General features: G+C 34.3%; 2 protein-coding genes across 2 annotated transcripts; one reads left to right on the top strand and one right to left on the bottom strand.

Moving 5' to 3' along the window:
* The first annotated feature begins 894 nt into the window (after positions 1–894).
* On the top strand, positions 895–2,854 carry LOC111005447 (Glutaredoxin family protein). Its single transcript, XM_022276941.2, has 4 exons — positions 895–1,102; positions 2,228–2,301; positions 2,402–2,500; positions 2,618–2,854. Exons 1-4 carry the CDS (start codon positions 939–941, stop codon positions 2,671–2,673), a joined length of 393 nt encoding a protein of 130 aa, XP_022132633.1. The 5' UTR covers positions 895–938; the 3' UTR covers positions 2,674–2,854.
* A 316-nt stretch (positions 2,855–3,170) lies between these two features.
* LOC111005445 (S-adenosyl-L-methionine-dependent methyltransferases superfamily protein) lies at positions 3,171–6,867 on the bottom strand. Its single transcript, XM_022276938.2, has 8 exons — positions 5,518–6,867; positions 5,280–5,429; positions 4,917–5,187; positions 4,696–4,806; positions 4,431–4,605; positions 4,075–4,347; positions 3,773–3,967; positions 3,171–3,680 (listed from the first exon to the last, which is right to left on the bottom strand). Exons 1-8 carry the CDS (start codon positions 6,865–6,867, stop codon positions 3,464–3,466), a joined length of 2,742 nt encoding a protein of 913 aa, XP_022132630.2. The 3' UTR covers positions 3,171–3,463.
* Between the last annotated feature and the right edge of the window lie 10,337 nt (positions 6,868–17,204).

Below are 17,204 nucleotides of genomic sequence, written 5' to 3'. Positions count from 1 at the left end.
GTCGACATCGACTACGGCCGGAGAATGTGCACGTGCGGGTCCACGCCCCGTTGGCCATGAGACGAGTCCCTGCGAAGATAATTCCCAATCTCCAATCATCCAGCGTTTATCCGAAATCGATCATGGCTAGCGAGGGAACCAGAGAAAACCTATCAGTTGAATCGCAGAAGAAAGGCGTGGACGTGGAGGAGAAGGAAGATAAAGAGAAAGAGAAAGAGAAAACCCTAAAATTGCCTCCGCCGCCGGAGAAGCCGTTGCCGGGGGATTGTTGTGGGAGTGGATGCGTTCGATGCGTGTGGGACGTGTATTACGAAGAGCTTGAAGCTTACAACAAGCTTTGCGACAAAGGTTCGGCGCCCACTCCCAGTTCTTGAGATTCAATTGCCTTGCTCTTTTGAGCCCTAATTTTATAAATCTGTATTTGGATCTCTTTCTTGTAACTTCTTTGTATCCAAATCCGATCTGTATCTGAATCTGTTTCTATGATAGCCGAAGGGCATTTTTCTTTTGTTTCTGAATCTGTTGATGATTTAAACCTTGGAATTCATCTCTTAATTTCTGAATGATCATAGAATCGCAAGTAGAAATGGAATACATGACTTCAAAATCCAAATAAACTAACTAAATTCGCTATCAAAATCCAAACCCATAACTTCCTTGGAACAATTTGAAATGATTTGTTTTTACCAATCACCCCATGCCATGATGAGTCAAAACCGGAAAAAGCTAATAAATCTTTATCGAATGGGACTTAAAATATCTTTTTTTTTTCTTTTAATTAAAAAATTGAGCTGTACAGGTTTCTCTACGGTCCTGCGGTGGAGAAACCGAAATGCTGTGTTTGCTCCATTATGAGGGCCCTGAAGGCCCAATGGGCCTCATTCGTTATATTAGGCTCAGGAGTTGAAGACTGAAGTATCCTCTGTAATTTGACGAAGATGCGGGGATTTCACTTGACTCTGGTTCTCGCGGTGATCACCCTCACCAGACTTTCTCTGAGAGATGGACTAAACGGAGTCCAAGCTTCGACTTCCACTTCGGCTTTCGTTCAGAACGTCATCTACTCAAACAAGATTGCTATGTTCTCCAAATCCTACTGCCCGTATGTTGTCGTCTTCGCTATCTTTCCTTTTCTATTTCCTGCATAATTCGGTGGCTCAACAGGGGATATTTACACATAGGAATCAATAAATCATAGTGTATTGAGTGATTGCTGCCAATGAATCTAAATTTTTAATATTTGTGATTCTCGGCTTTTTTATGAAAGAATAGAGGATATACGAGTGCTGGATTCGGATGTTTCTAAGCAATTTTGGAGTTGAATAATCTTATCTTTCCCTCGTAACAACTACAACTCAGAAAGTTTGTTTGATTGCTTTGCTATTGGGGTTTTTTTTTTTTTTCCTTCTGGATGATTTCTAATTGATCGGATACCAATTGTCTGTTGTCAGCTTTGAATGATAAGAATCAAAGCGGAAGTCGGTGGTAGGTAGAGCTATTTTTACGTTGGTTGGTTAGTTCTTAGGTATGCGGAGGGATAACTTGTGTTAAGAAACTCTGAAAGTTTAGTACCAAATGAATTCCTATAGAACCTCTATTGTCTAAATTCCAGCTGTGTAATGGAGATTCATATCCATTGTTGAGCGCCTAGCGAACTGGTTGGCATTTGGGATAATTTTCTGAAGAAATTTCAGAAAAGATTTATATATTGAAAATTTTCATCAAAGGCTTGCTTTAGGAACATTAAGCAATTGTTCACTTGTACAATCTTTTCAATCGGGTTCTTGGGATTAGTATTATAGTTGGATTCTTTGCGCTGTTTAATTCATGATTCTATACTATCCTCTCTTTCTTGAATAGAGGCTTAAAGAAATTGCTCCATCTTAGCTAAAGGTTGCAATTTAATATTTCAAAGAACTAATTATGTTTGGTAGCAAACGAACCTTCCTATTCCTGTTTATGTACTGTTTCAACTGTAAGAGTTTGAGGTTTCCCTCACTCCCCCTCTTCTCAATAGTGAAAACTATTCGATTAAATTTGCCGTGTTTATTCTCAAATAATAATATTAATTAATTAATTAAATATAAGGAATCTTCCTATAGGAATAGTGAAAACTACAAAACTATGGTGCTTTAAATGGTCTCTCACTGTCCCTTTTTTATGTAAATAAATAAAAAAGGAATCATCAAGCGACTTATATTCTACTGTTGTCTTCTCCTGCTGATAGATTTTGCTTGCGTGCCAAACGTATATTCAGTGAACTCCAAGAGCAACCTTTTGTTGTGGAGCTTGATCTGAGGGGTATTTAATCGTTCTTTATTTTGTTTATCATTTGCAATATCTAATTGTTTTGAAGAAGCATTTTTACGATCACATTATGAGTATCTACATATACTTGTAGATGATGGATTTCAAATTCAGAGTGTTCTACTAGATCTGACAGGCAAGCGCACTGTTCCTCAGATTTTTGTGAACGGCAAGCATATTGGTGGCTCTGATGGTGAGCTCTCAGTTCCTTAATCGTCCCAAAGTTTTCTAGTTGTCTCTGATTCGGTGAAGTAGAGATATTTCCTCAGATCCAAAATTACCATTTAATTTGGTTTCATATTTTATACAGACTTGAAAGCCGCAGTTGCTAGTGGTCAGTTGCAGAAACTTCTTTCTTCTAATTGATTAGCTTCTGGGAACGAGGAAGCACATATTTACTGGACTGAAGCTGCATAGCAGCATAGAGGAAATTTAACTTTCTGAAAACTTGTGATAATATTTGTTATTTGTTGATACTCTGCAACATGGGCTCCTGTTGACAAATATTTGCCGTCTTGAACAATGAAAACCTGCTTTCTACTTTTAATTACTTGAAGCCATGGTTAAAAGATGTTTGATTTAGATTGCAAACTTGGTTTTAAGTATTTTATAGTAGGATATTATATCTCTTTCTGGTGTCTCAAATATTCTGTAGTGACACACAAAATGGAGATGATTTTTCTGCTTGAGCTGGAATTAGAAGTGTCAGGTATGCCGAATGCTGATTGTTTGTATTAGAGTAAACTTAAAAAAACCTTTAGCTGTTGAAGGGATTGTAAATTAGCCAGAATTATGTGCTTTTGTTTAGAAGCATCAGCTATCCTGCCGTGACAAAGTGACTATATCTCTCAAAGAAGCTGAGGTGAACAAATTAACTTGAAAAATGCTTTCCCACTAAGGAGAAAACTTCCAGGTAGGGTATCCGAATACAATAGTTTGTAATCATTTTCAACTTTATGGATAATTCTAACAATTTGTGGACCAAATCTCTCTCTTTATCTCTCTCTAATGAAGTTCTCGCAGTTTGGGAGCAGCTGATTGCAAGCTTTAAGGTATGTGCCTATTAACCTACTGCACTCTTCCGAAGATACTAGCTGGTCTACAAACCTCTCTAGGGGGTAATTTATTAGAATCGGATGCTTGTTTTTCTACAAAATCAGGAAGACTCTGCATAAGTATCCGGTCGCCAATCGCCTTTCTGAGCACTCAGCAGCCCTTCCTGGTTTTTGGAGAAGGTCAAGTGAACTTCCCAACGGAGAGACTTCAGCAAGTTCTCAACTTCTCCAATGGTGGCGGACTCATCTCGGACAATCAATTTGCCTCCAGGTCTTACTACTCTATCCACCTCCGCCAAGACAGGAGGCAGTTTGCACCTGCACAAGAGAAAAGTCATGCTGGTTCTTCATCTATTCATGGGAAGGAAGCTCAAAAGAAACACAGAAATAGAGGCATCCAGTTCTTCTACCTCTTTTTCAATTTTGAGAAAAGATGATCAGCATGCAGTAGATCATAAGTTCTTGGGTATGTGCTGAAGGATTCACACCAATCATGGTAAATCCCAAAGAGACCACGCTCATAGATCACCGGAAGTGTATCAGGAGAGTCGATGTTCACCACATTCATTACCCAGACTTTAAGGTCTCTCAGAGCTGCTGCAAACCTGCAAGGACAAGGTATGTCTGATATGTTACACATCGAAATGTTTTCACAGGGAAGTATATTTATATTTGTGGAGAAGTTAGGAAGAAACGGAACGATCTACTCCACCCGCCATAAACAGATCTCATATCCATCACATTCCTGATATTGGACAAATTTATGCCCAGTCCGTTCATGTAAGTTTTGTTCACAACTCTTTTCCAATGTTCATAGTCTGTTGAGAAGTCTTGAGGAGCTGGTTTGCCATAAATCCCCATTTGGGAGCTGTTTAGCCAGTAAGGAGGTGCTTGCAATCGCTGAGGCCAGTGTTTTGGCCAGCTGCTTCCCCTCACGTCTTTGTCAACCGGCACACGGTGCATACACGCTTGCAAAGGCACGTACCTGAAAACAGAAGCCAAGTTCGAGATATCCCATCAGCTAAAAGCATTGAAGGACGTCGAGATAGAGATATCCCCAATACTTACCAAGCTGCATTTGGATCATCATCGTTTTTGCACATGGGAGGACGCTTGTGTTTTCTTTGATCATAGCATTCATTTGTCCTCGGTTTCCTGTATACGGCAGCCCCAACAGAGTTCAGCTTGTCTTTCTGAATCGTCACAAGCTCCCAACACATGGAGGTCGTCAAAGCAGACATTTCTGGTGGAAAAAGTATGCATTGTGAGCCGATTCGGTGAATATTCTAATTGTTTATTAGAATGTTATCTTTTTGATCTGCAGTAAACTTACCCTTCCAAATCTCAACGTCTTCTTCCAGCGTCTGGTACACTGGAGTCGCAGACCAAACGAAATATCCCCCGGGCCTCAGCACACGGTTCAATTCCAAGAGAAGCATCCCACCTACATCGGGAACCAAAAACGGGTCTCTCCTTTTCCTAATTATATATAAAGCTGTAAAAACTAAGAAGAAAAAATAGAAAATTCCATGATTGATTAATGATTATGATAACCTTCTACATGCCAGGGCACTCTACATCTAGCACAGTGAATAACATCAAAAACCATGCTTGGAAACGGCAGTCGCTGGGAGCCCATGACGGCAGAAATGGCCGGAATTCCCCGCTCAAGCGCGAATTGTACTTGGGCTTCATGCTCGTCTTTTGGGGCAAACGACATTGTGAGGACATCTTTCTCGAATAGAAAGCCGCCGAAGCTGGCCACTCCGCAGCCTACGTCCAGTATCACTCGTGTCCGCTTCCCCCATTTAATATCCGGTACCGACTGCACCCATTACCGTCAGTCTTAATCAGTTGAATTCTAAAAGGGAATTGAACAAACCCAACTTGGGGGGTTTTCTATATATTTTGTTTTACCTGTTGAAGAAAATCAATGTAGTGGAGAGCGCCGTGGATGAACTGGGTGCCACCGCCGGGAAAAGTCAAAAACTCGCCGGTGACCTTGACCCAGTTCTGGTGGCCTTTCACTTCGGCCAGCTTTGTGTGCGGTACGTTGTGGTACCAGATCTGTGGCACACAGCTCATTATAATTATAATTATAATAATCTTCACCGTAGGATTAAGATTCACAAATCACAATGTTGCATGTACGCACCTTGTCCCTACTTTGGGGCCATTGGATGGATCTTTTGTAGCCCTCCGGAAGTGCGACGACGCAGGTGGGTCCCTCCTCGGGGCAATGCCTCTCCCTGTGCTCGAAGTGCTTCGTGGTTCGCAGCTGCTTCAGTGCTTTCTCGTTGTCCAAACAGGGGATGTAATCGGGTCCCGCCGTGACGTTGCACAGATGCCACGTGTACCCGTAGATGCTGCCGGTGGTCGTCGATTCCTCCCGCCGGCGATCTTTCTCGTTCTCCGATTGCGCCGCCTGAGTGGACCACGACTTCTTCGACTCCTTCGACTCCTTGGGAATCCCGGAGGTCTCCAGTGAGCCGGCCGTGGTGGCCGTCTCCTCCACCTTGCTTTCCGTCTTTGACGACTCCTTTGGAGTGCTACTTTCTTGGCTCTCGCCGCCGGATTCCGCTTGCCGTGATTCTGTATCCTCCGCTGCCTTTTTCTGCCCTTTCGACGATGTAGTTTCGGCCTCGATGCCGTTGCCCGTATTGGAGTTGTCTTGTGGTATCTGTTGGGTCTTGTCGTCATCCGAGTTATGAATCTCCGATTCTTGCGCTATTTTTTCGGCTTCCATAATTTCAGGTTTCTGAGCATCGTTTTGGGACTCTCCGCCGCTGTTTTCGGTTGCCGCTTGTTGCTGCTGCTCTTCGCTTGATATTACTTGCTGGTTAACGATGTTTTCAGGTTCTTCCAGTTGCTTTTGTGGCTGATCTTGAGCAGCATTTTCGGTCGGGGTTTCATTGGATTTATTACTTTCAGATTCCACGTGCTCCGATTCATTGCTTTGATCGGATGAGTTAGCGTTCTGTTCTTGGGTCCCTCCCGAATCCATTTTCTCCTCTGTTTTCTGGCTCTGGCTCTCTTCCGCTTGTTGATTTTGAGTCATTGTACTCTCCTCGGACAATTGAGCCTCATTTGCGCTGTTGCTACCACCGCCTCCGCCGCCGGTATCCTGGCCATCATTGACATTCTCCTTGGAACGATCGTCGCGAGCCTTGGCAATGGCATCGTCATTGGTATTGGCGGCATCGTCGGATTTAATAGCATCGAGAGGGAGATCGCCAGGATTATCCTCGAAGGCGGGGGTGGCCTCCTTATCCTCGGATTTGGGGAGCTGGGTGGATTCGTCGGAGGAAGAAGACAAGTCGGCGGCGTTGGTAGCGGCAGAGGTGTCGGAGGCAGTCCGAGTGGTGGTCTGTGGTGGAACGACGGAGTTGGAGGTGAGCATCCATATTCCGAGAACACATAAAGCTAAAAACACGACGGTTGTGACAGTTGAAGCGTAGGAAGAAGAAGAGGATCTCTTGCTAGTGCGGGCCCTACCGAGTGCCATCCTAACCGTAAACTGAAAACAAAAAAAGAAAAAGAAAAAGAAAAAGGAAAAGAAAATGGAATTGGAATTGGAGTTGTTCCCTTGATGGGTGAGTGAGTGAGCTAGGAATGGAATAATACAGAGTAGAGAGGGCCTAAGGTTTCTAAATTTGGAAGCTCCCAAGATCCAAATGACTCGGAGATAAGAAATTTTGGAAAACAACAACAGGCCATAATTTCTTTCTTTTTTCTTTTTCATCCTTTTTTACTCTATTTGATTCAAGCACGTGGTTGGGTTTTGTTTGGTTCATATTTATTAGATAAATTTATGCAAAATAATTAAAGGAGTTTTTATGATATTAGGGATCAGAGATGTGTTTTCGGCCCCTTTTTTTTTTATTTTAGAAATAGGGTAAGACATAAGAGCTCTCCTTAATGGATCAAGAGCCACACTAAATATAAATATGATAAAATAATACAGAAATTACTTTTCTTTAAAAACGTCCTCAATAAATATCGAGATAATCATATATTTATGGAAATAAATTGAATTTAACATAATGAACAACCATGGGATAGCCTGGTTGCAAAAATGACTTTATTAAAATACATAATCAAAGAAAAAAAATCCAACAATAAAATTGGCATCAAATATATTAATAAATCAATGATTCAGTTATCTGACATTGAGTAGATTAGTTGATCAACGACTAAAATATAGTCGATTTAATTGATTGACTAATTTATCACGGACCATAACTCTAAATCACTATTAAAAAAAAATTCCATCATATAAATTAGCTTGAGTTGTAAAGCTGTGGGTGCATCCAATCGAAGCTCATGTGGAGTTGGGCCGTGGGCTGAACGAGCAACTAAAGAGAAAGGAAAGGCCAATTGAAGCCCAGCAAATTATAGAGGGATTAAAATATGTACATATAAATAAAAGAGTTGGAAATATGACGTCATGAAATGGAGTGGAAAAAGATGAAGATTGGGATCTAAGCTTGTGGTTGGGGGTGGGGGTGGCCCAATACAAAATCTTGATTGGGATTTCCCATTACCAACACTCACTCACTCCTGTCTTTATCCACATCCTTCATGGGCCCTCCCTCCTAAAGGGCCCTGGCCCATTCTCACTCCTCATTCTCTCTCTCTCATCTTTCTTGTTTCACACACGTCATTTTACTCAAAAAGCTGATCCACAAATCATGTGTGGGCCCCCTTTCAATTCATCATCTTTTTCTTAGAGATCTGGATGTACGACACTTTAATTGTTGAACTATGTTTAAGTGGACTAAATTCGTCTATCTTCATATTTACGTTAGGTAATTAAATTGTGTGTTTGTTTTCAATTTCATTATTAAACAAAATAATCATTAAATTACTCGATTAAAATTTTTGGAAGAAGAAAAAAAAAATGATTGTGTAGATAAAGGGCCCATTGATGAGAAATATAAATAAATATGGTGTTTGATGCGGAGGTGGCTTGTCAAATCAACGACCAAATTCAAATGATGAGTGTTTCAAAAGGTTATGTGCATTTCCGAAAACCTTGCCTTGCTTCCTCCTATTTCCTCTCTTCATTTAATTTTAATTATTTTTCTTTCCATTTCCGAATGGCTCGGTAAATATTAATAGAAAAATATCAAGCTCTTTATTGGTGGGGATCAAATTTTATCTTCATTGATACAAGGAGTCACGTATTTTCCTTATTAATGTATATGATTATTTATTTTCACATTAGCATATAAATTCCATTTCGATGCCTTATTTTACTATCCCTTCAACTTTAGGTATAATTATCCATGTGACAAAAAATAGTAGATCATAAAGAGCCGAAGAATAACTCATCGTCAACTAGGTCCGACCTATAAAATTATATAAGCTCAATATTGCCAACTCGAATCTTGACAAGAGACAAGCTGAGGAATGTAGAGTGCTAAGTAATCGCTTGTTAACTGTAGTTGTAGATATCACATTGGAAATATTGCAACCGTAGAAAATGACAGGTGAGTGAGTCTCACCACCCTACATTTATAAAAATAGAGATCCTCTATATATGGAGGTATGCAATTTTGATTGCTCTTGGTGCAGGTTCTACACCTAGTGTAGCAACTTTCGACGTGATCATTGAGCAGACAAATTCAGCATAAACGGGTCTCAATTCTCATAGCTAAAAAAAATAATAATAATAAAATAAATCTTGAATTGAACATTTGGTTGAAAAGAATTTTCATGGGATAGAAAGTAAAAACAAACACTTTTGTTTTTCAAAATTATAAAAATAATTAAATATTATAGTAACGATCCGATTAATATAACTGTACGCCTAAAGCAGTAGAACTTTAATTAATCATAATTAAAAAGTCTAAACTCTAACTAAAGTAAGGCATCATTTTTGGTTGACTGCCGATTTATTGTCCTCGCAGAAATAATTAGCCACAAGAAGAAGAAGAAGCTGGAAATGAGTTGTCCATAATTAAGGCATTATATTGGGAATTTGGTACAAAGCTCGAGGAGTCAATGACCTTAATTACCCTACTTATAGTTATTGTAGGGATTATGACCAAAATCTAATCTAATTCAAATTTTTTTTTTCTTCTTTTGAGAAGGACCCATTAAAATGTTCAATTGTTAGTTCATATTTTATATAGCTTACATTTTTTTTTTAAATGTTTGACGATCTCTTTCAATATAAATTGTTAAAATTTTGTAATGTCAAAGAATTTGCTTTTGGATATGTATGTGGAGGTTAGGACTGCGTGTTTTAAACTCTTTACAATTTTGTAGAATAGTACTAAGTCAAATATCTCATTAAATTTTTTATTTTCTAAGTTCAACAATTGAGGAGCATTAAAATCACGATAATAAGTACTTTATCTATTTGAGTTAGCTTCAGATTGTGGGGGAGAACTCGATTTTAAATGTTAAAAAATAAAATATATATGTGAATTTGTACCTACCAATTAAATTTAATAATAATAATAATAATAATTAATTATTATCTATTAAACTCTTTAATTCTACCTACCAATTAAATTTTGAGGTCTTGTTTGACATCATCTTTTTTTTTTAGATTTTAATTTTTGAAGATTATTTGCTCATCAAAAAGCTTTTTGATTGATTCAGGGCGCCCTCCTTCTTAGAACCCATTGAGGGGGCCTCGGCCCAGGAAGGGGAGAGTGGCCGAGTGGTCAAAAACGACAGACTATAAATCTGTTGAAGTTTTTCTAGGTAGATTCGAATTCTGCCTCTCCCACTTGTTTGTTGTAGATGGAAGAGAAGAGAAAGGAAAGGAGGCATTCGTCGGCCCACCGAGCGAATGCTCTTTCTTTTTTTTTTTTTTGCCGTGCCGTGAAGTGAAATTGTATCGTATTTCAGTTTAGCACTTGTCTTAAAAATATATTTGAATTTCTTATCTAAATTTTAAAAACATAAAAAGTATTAAAAATATCTTTTAAAAAATTAAAAAGAAAAAATAAAGAGTTAGGTGTGTAAGTATTATCTGTAAATTTTATTTTTTAAAATTAAACATTAAAAAAAAACAAAAATGTTATCCAACCATATCCTTCCTTGCACACATATTAAATACATTAAAAAAAGTAAAAAAATCTAACACGATTTAGTCTTTGAAAAATATTCCCATAACTTTATTTACCAAATGGAGATGAATTCAGAACGAAATTTACTAAAATAAGTAAGCTGGGATCAGTCATCAGAATAACACTTTTATTTTCTTTAGAAGTCAATAACACTTTTAGTTAAAATAATTGAGTTAGAATTGCGTCATATATATTATTCTTATTGTTCATAATAATTTATATCAATTACAGAATCAAAACCATAGAGAAAAAGGAACTAAGAAAAGACTAATATAATATCATATAGTAAAAAGGATGGAGAATAACATTATTCTACATATTTTTTTAGATGAATGTTGTTCCACTCAGAATTAGAAACCAATATCTTGATTTTGTTTACAAATGTTTATTCCTCTGATAAAGTAAATGTTAGAATAAAAATTTGAGGGATTTTTTTTTCATCTATTTATTCTGTTTTATTTTATTATTATTATTATTTTTTTTTTTGAAAAGGCTCTATATATGGCAAGTAAAAGAAAATATCTCAAAACTTAGGTAAGACACACGATCTCACATTGAAAATATAAGAGGAGCTAACTAACAATAGTTTATATTATAAGTGGATACTTTTTCTCATTGTCTACTAGTTTTGAGATGAGTTAAATATTGATATGACATCATAGTCCAAAAGCTCAAATGATCAAGTATTCAGTCAAAAAATGGGATCTAAAGGGACCTATTAAGAGAATATTTTTTTTTGTTGTATTTTTGAATATAGATGTGGATATTCAAACTCACGATCTTTTAATCAGAGGTAGATACTTTAACCAATTGTTGTTCACGTTAACAAAAATGATAGGATATATATATATATATATATATATATGATATGGTGAAATGAAAAAAAAAAAATTACCACACATGTTTTCTAGAAGTAAACATAAAAAATGAGAAGTTATTTATTATTATTATTTTTTGCTTTAAGAAAAAAGGCTTGGTTTATAATTTTCATGAGGTATTAAACCTACTTCATTTAATTACCAAAACAACCATTAATACCTATAACCACAATTATATTATAGGACCTTGATTTTTCTTAGAATACTTAAAAGAGCTTAATTACTTAGATACATTGACCAAATCCCATATTTATTATATCGAGGACCCTCGAAACTTAATGCACCTCATTCTTATTTAAAAAAATGTAAAAAATCAAATACAAATTTAATTGCCAATTATCAACATAACTGAGCAGAAATTGACATATATTCCCTCTCTTGAGGTCGGATGTTCAAAATATCATACCCACAATTTGTTGTACTAAAAAAACAAATACAAAACCAACAAAAGATCTCATATATTTTAGAAAGAAAAAATGGTTTTCCAATAAGCCACATTCAATAATGTTTCTATCTTCTGTTTTTTAATATTTATTTTCCTATTTTATAAAATGTTAGCATTTTAGTGACTCTTTATCTTTTGTTTTTCATTTTTTCAATACGTTTCCAAAATTATATGTAAATTTTAAAAATAATACAATATGATGACTTGTTTCTTGTTTTCATTTTTTAAAAAATATAGAAAAAAAATTAAATTATAAAATGCATAATAAAATTGAAATGAAATAAAAATAATAATTTCGATTATATTGTTAAAAATTATGTTTCATATTTCTAAATTCAAAATGTAAGAGAAATACAGAATAAGAAAGAATTACCAAATACATTTTATTTCTTTTTTCCATAAAAAGAATTAAAGAATAGAAAAAACAATCACTATACACTTTTTTTGTCCTTTCTAAAAAATTTAAAAATAAAAAACCAAGAATAAGAAATAAGAATGTTAAATTGATTTTGTTTTGATCTGTTGTAACATATTAGAAAAAAGAAAGAAAATGTCAATAATTTTCTATTAGAAAATTTAATTGAATGAGTTAAATTTCAAGTTTTAGACACAGAAAAAATTCTCAATTAATTTGTTCTATTTTTGTCCTTAAAATGCACCAAAAATTTTTATATTTATTTTGTTTTTGTTCTTAATTTAATTTACTAAATACTTTATTTTTATCCTTAAACTCTATATAACCAATTTTAGTGGTTACACTTATTTTTGTTTTCAAGTTATTTAATAGAAATGTAGGCCATATTCACTTACTTAATAAATAAATATCTACGGAGACACATTTCATTAAAGAAAATTATAGAGACTTTGATGGATTGCAATTTAAAGGAGAAAATTGTGGTTTGGCTTTCAATAGAAATGTCTTTTCTCAAGGTTGTGAATAGATAGACATTTGAAAGAATATTATAATTGGAAGTTAATATTAAGAATATTAAAATTTAAAGGAGAAAATTGAAGAAGAAGCGTGGCATCAACTTTCATATCTTCACGACTCCATTCTATAACTCAAAATAGCATCTACGTGTTTTCAAGGAATAGGTTTAACTTTTTTCTTTTTTTTTTTCTTTTAATTTTTCGAGTTCAGAATATGTATTACTCTTAGTCTAATACCTTTTTTAAATTGTAATTAGTTATTTTGTTCATTAATTATGGCCTCATATAGGTGTGATTTTTTAAATCAATTACAGTAATCTATAAATATAATGTTTAGAACATTTTTTTTAATACGACATGTGGGGATGGAAATCGAACTCACAACCTTATGGTTGGAGATATATGTTAATTATCGTTAAATTAGGCTCGCTTTGGCTATAATGTTTAGAACCGTATTTTAAAACCAACTAAAATCTAGCTATATTGTAATACATCAAATCAAACACTATAAATATCTAATTATAAATCTGAAATCTGAAATATTAATTTATACGTTTATCAAAATAAATCTCATATAAAAAATTTTCATAGCATAATTTTAATACGTATTTTTTAAAATGTCACAATTTTTCTTTTTTCTTGTTTTCTTTCTTCAAATTAAATATAGCATAAGTTTGACTTTTCTGATGGTGTTTTATGCATTTGAGTTGTAGTTTTATTTTTAACTGTGCTTTATTTATTGGTAAGATTTCAAACGTTCTGCTATTTTTTTAGTTCAACAAATATGTGAGGTTAGGATTGAAATTTCGACCTTAAAAAAGATAATAGATGTTTTATCTATTAAACTATTCTCGATGGATAACTTTATGCTATATTTAAATACATATTTATTTTATGCTATATATAAATGTCTCTCAGATTTATTGTTATTAATCAATTATATTGTATTTTGGAAAATTGAGGTTGACCAACCAAATAAATAGTTGATTGCATATATTGATTTGATTAGTCTTTAATTAAGATATTTCATATCTTACCTTTATTTTCAATATAATCTCTTTCAGTAGCTAGTAGACAAAACTCAAATAAACTCTCTCTAAAAAGAAAGAAAAAGGGAAAAAAAATCATTATCCTTAGTAAGAAAGATTTGAAAGATTCCTTAAGTCTTTGATCATCTAGCTAAAAAGAAACCTAAGATAGGTCTTCAAACTTTAGGGCCCACCTAACTATATAGAATGTTAAATTATACCAAATGTCATTAAACTATCTATTTGTTTCAATTTTGTATCAAGGTTCTAAAAGTTTTTTTTTTTTTTTTAAATCTTTTAACTTGTCACCAAGTGAAAAAAAAAACATTTGTCATCAATTTTGGTAAAAATTGAAACTTTTTTTAAAATATTGAGGAAAAAATTGAAACCAAAATACATACATATGGGGAGAATTCTTCCCATTCAATTTACGTAGAATTCTTCCTCAACATATGAAGACACTTTTTAGATTAATACGAGACAAACAACTCACTTATACAACACAAAGAACTGAAAAAAAAAACACTTTAAGTTATATTTCCCTCGATAATAGGCAATTAAATGCGCATTATATTAAAACTTACCTCCGATAGTTTCTAAAAGGATGTAGATTAGTGTCAACAATTTTTTTATTTGACATCACATGAATAAAGTTTTCTAAAATTAATTCACTTATTTGGAGTAGAATGAATGATAATTTATATTCACCCCTTGATTGTCTATAAGAAATATGATATTTTATTAAATGAATGAATAAACTTATTCAATTTTGAACAAAAAAATCTATATATACAGTTTGGAACAAGTCAACTTATGTAGGCCATGAAAAATGTGATTAGAAGAATTGAACAACTGTTACCCAGACCACAATAATGAAAAGCCATTATTGAGCCCCTACAAAAAGAAAAGATATAGTTTGGGGTCTAGTTTATATTGCTCATGTGGTCACCCAACGAATGTCTTATGTCTTGATAAGATACTATATTATCATCTTTTTTAATTTAATGCCACGAGTTCATTCGTCTCGAAACAAAATCAATGGAGAGCGTCAAGTCGTCGATCCATGGCAAAGACTTGTAAAAAATCTTAGCCAGAAGGTGTTAGGGAAAAGAAAAGGGGAGGAGGGAGAATTGAATGGGAGGATGTGACGGATTTGTAAGGTAATAAAAAAACGAAATGGGCAGAAATAGAATGGAAAATTGACGAGACAAGAAGGAAGGGAAAGAAAAGTTGGCAGATTTGTGATTAAATGTTGGTGTAATGGAAATGATAAACAGTCCAAAGGCATCATTTTTAGTTTTCCCAGTTGAGTTTGAGAGATCACATGCGGCCCTCATTTCGTTTTCCTGTTGTTTGTTTAAATTTTTTGATGTTAGTTAACTTTGGGATTTGTGGTGGTGTGATGATACACAATTTTGATGGGTGGTTTTGAAGGAGGAAAATGCAAAAGAAAAGAAAGGCATTGGAATTTGGAAGCAAAGCAAAATCCCAAAATCCAAAAACTGTGTGTAGAGAGAGAGAGAGAGAGAGAGAGAGAGAGAGGGGAGGAGAGGACGAGGGGTCAACCATGGGAACAAGCACAAGGCTCGAGGAGGGCAGGGCATTCATAAGGTATAAACGCTTCCTTATTCATATTGTATTGGGACTCCCACAATCATTCACTTCCCCCCTTCACCTTTTTCTTTCTTTCTTTCAATTTCCCTTTCCCAATCTCTCTCTCTCTCTCTCTCTTATTATTCCTCGGCCTCCATATTTCATCTATATTTTTTTTTACCTGTACATCAAAGATAAGGTAAATCGACATTTTCGTAATGTTATAAATAGAATTGACAAAATATCTATTAACATTGAAATTTTGTGGATGTTTTCATCACATTTAAAAGCTTGCTCTTTTCTTCGTTTATCAATCTTATTGCTTCTTTTCCTTTTCTTTCTTTCTTCCATATGTTTTGTTTCTATACATTGAAATAACTATGAAAGTCAAAAGAGGGCGTTTGATAACCATTTCGTTTTTAGTTTGAATTTTTCGTCAAATTTTAATAAACAATTTTTTCTTTTAAACACGTGGGTGAAAGTGATATTTTTAAGCTAAATTTTTAAAATAAGAAAACAAAAAGACAGAAAATGGTTATCTCAAACAAGGCCTAAGAGATTAGAATATGATTTCCTTTTTCTTTTTTGGTTGAGAAAAACAAAGTAAATTATTGGGGACTTGAAATAAATGTATATGTATGTAGGTTATTTTAGAAAAGAAAAATGGATGTTTCCTCTTTAGGGGATGAATTCTAGTAGGTCTCTCCATTAGAAACCCTTGTTAATAGCATGCGCAATATTAGTTGGCAAGCTGCATCAAAAAGCCTGACAGTGACATCTTAACTTAACCCTATCCTATAGTTTCTTTTTTCTCTCTTCTTTTACCCTCTCCCAAATTCAAAGGATGGTTTCCAAACCTTGTATACATTTTGGACAATACCATTTTCTCCTAATAAAACAATTATGGTTTAATAAGACTTTCCATGATGAAAAGGTAGTAGATTTTGTAATTAAAGATTTCAACAACCATAACATATAAAATACAATGTGTAGTAGTAGTGAAAAGATTTCACGTGACATTATAAACGAAAAGAAGCATAAAATGGTATTAAATTGTTGAGATATTAGCTTAGTTATAATATATATACATGTTGTCTCATACAAGTGGGGTCTCAGCTAGAGATTCTAACGTGTCCCACCAAAATACGTGTGAATAGTAAATACAAAAAAAGGGAGAGAAATTTGTGAAGAAATATATATATATATATATATATATATATATATATAGATATAGGTGAGAAATAGAATAATTGGGGAAATTAATTAATGGGATAAAGAAAGAGGGATTCAAATTTAAAAAGGGGGCGAGACCAGAAAGTGGATATTGATTATTGTTAAAGAAAAGGTACGAGGAGAAGTGGCGCTGTGTCTCCTTGTAAGCCCACGCCATCCAACTCTCAACAACATTCATATAATTAATATCTAATTATTTCTTTTCATTTTAACCTAAATTGCCTCGTTTTCACTGCCCAAATCGCCTCCACCCTTTTTTTTTCCCTCATCATCATTATTATTATTATATTAATTTAATTTAAGACTTTTAAAATTGCCTCGTTTTACTAAATCATAGAGATAAAATTGAGACTTTTAAAATCATGAAAATTAAAATTGAAACTAAGTCCAAACTACGTTAACTAAATTCAAAATTTTAAACTTTAGACCATAGAAATCAAGTTGATAATTTAACATTTTTATATATAATCAAAACTCAATTTTTGAGAGTACATTTTATCTTCTCCAATTATTGAAGATTTAATTTCAGAACCTTATGGACAGAAAAATTGATTCTTTTTCTAAAATTAACTAGAAAGAAGTGAAGATTTTTGTTTTGGGGGTTATGGGAGCAAAGGGGATGCCTTTATCTGATCAAAGTTTGGATACAG

This window comes from Momordica charantia (assembly GCF_013281855.1).
Source record: "Momordica charantia cultivar OHB3-1 chromosome 1 unlocalized genomic scaffold, Mcharantia_2.0 BLBB01000001.1, whole genome shotgun sequence".
NCBI classification, from domain to species: domain Eukaryota; kingdom Viridiplantae; phylum Streptophyta; class Magnoliopsida; order Cucurbitales; family Cucurbitaceae; genus Momordica; species Momordica charantia.
The sequence above is the reverse complement of the archived record's forward strand: the minus strand, read 5'-3'. Positions and strand labels throughout refer to the sequence as shown.

Bases quoted from the DNA above. Each gene is read 5' to 3' on its own strand.
- LOC111005447 (XM_022276941.2), top strand. From the start codon at position 939: ATGCGGGGATTTCACTTGACTCTGGTTCTCGCGGTGATCACCCTCACC. The intron at 1,103-2,227 runs GTATGTTGTCGT...TCCTGCTGATAG, and splicing joins TTCTCCAAATCCTACTGCCC to ATTTTGCTTGCGTGCCAAAC. The intron at 2,302-2,401 runs GTATTTAATCGT...ATATACTTGTAG, and splicing joins TGTGGAGCTTGATCTGAGGG to ATGATGGATTTCAAATTCAG.
- LOC111005445 (XM_022276938.2), bottom strand. From the start codon at position 6,867: ATGGCACTCGGTAGGGCCCGCACTAGCAAGAGATCCTCTTCTTCTTCC. The intron at 5,188-5,279 runs GTAAAACAAAAT...TAATGGGTGCAG, and splicing joins ACATTGATTTTCTTCAACAG to TCGGTACCGGATATTAAATG. The intron at 4,807-4,916 runs GTTATCATAATC...TTCCCGATGTAG, and splicing joins AGTGCCCTGGCATGTAGAAG to GTGGGATGCTTCTCTTGGAA.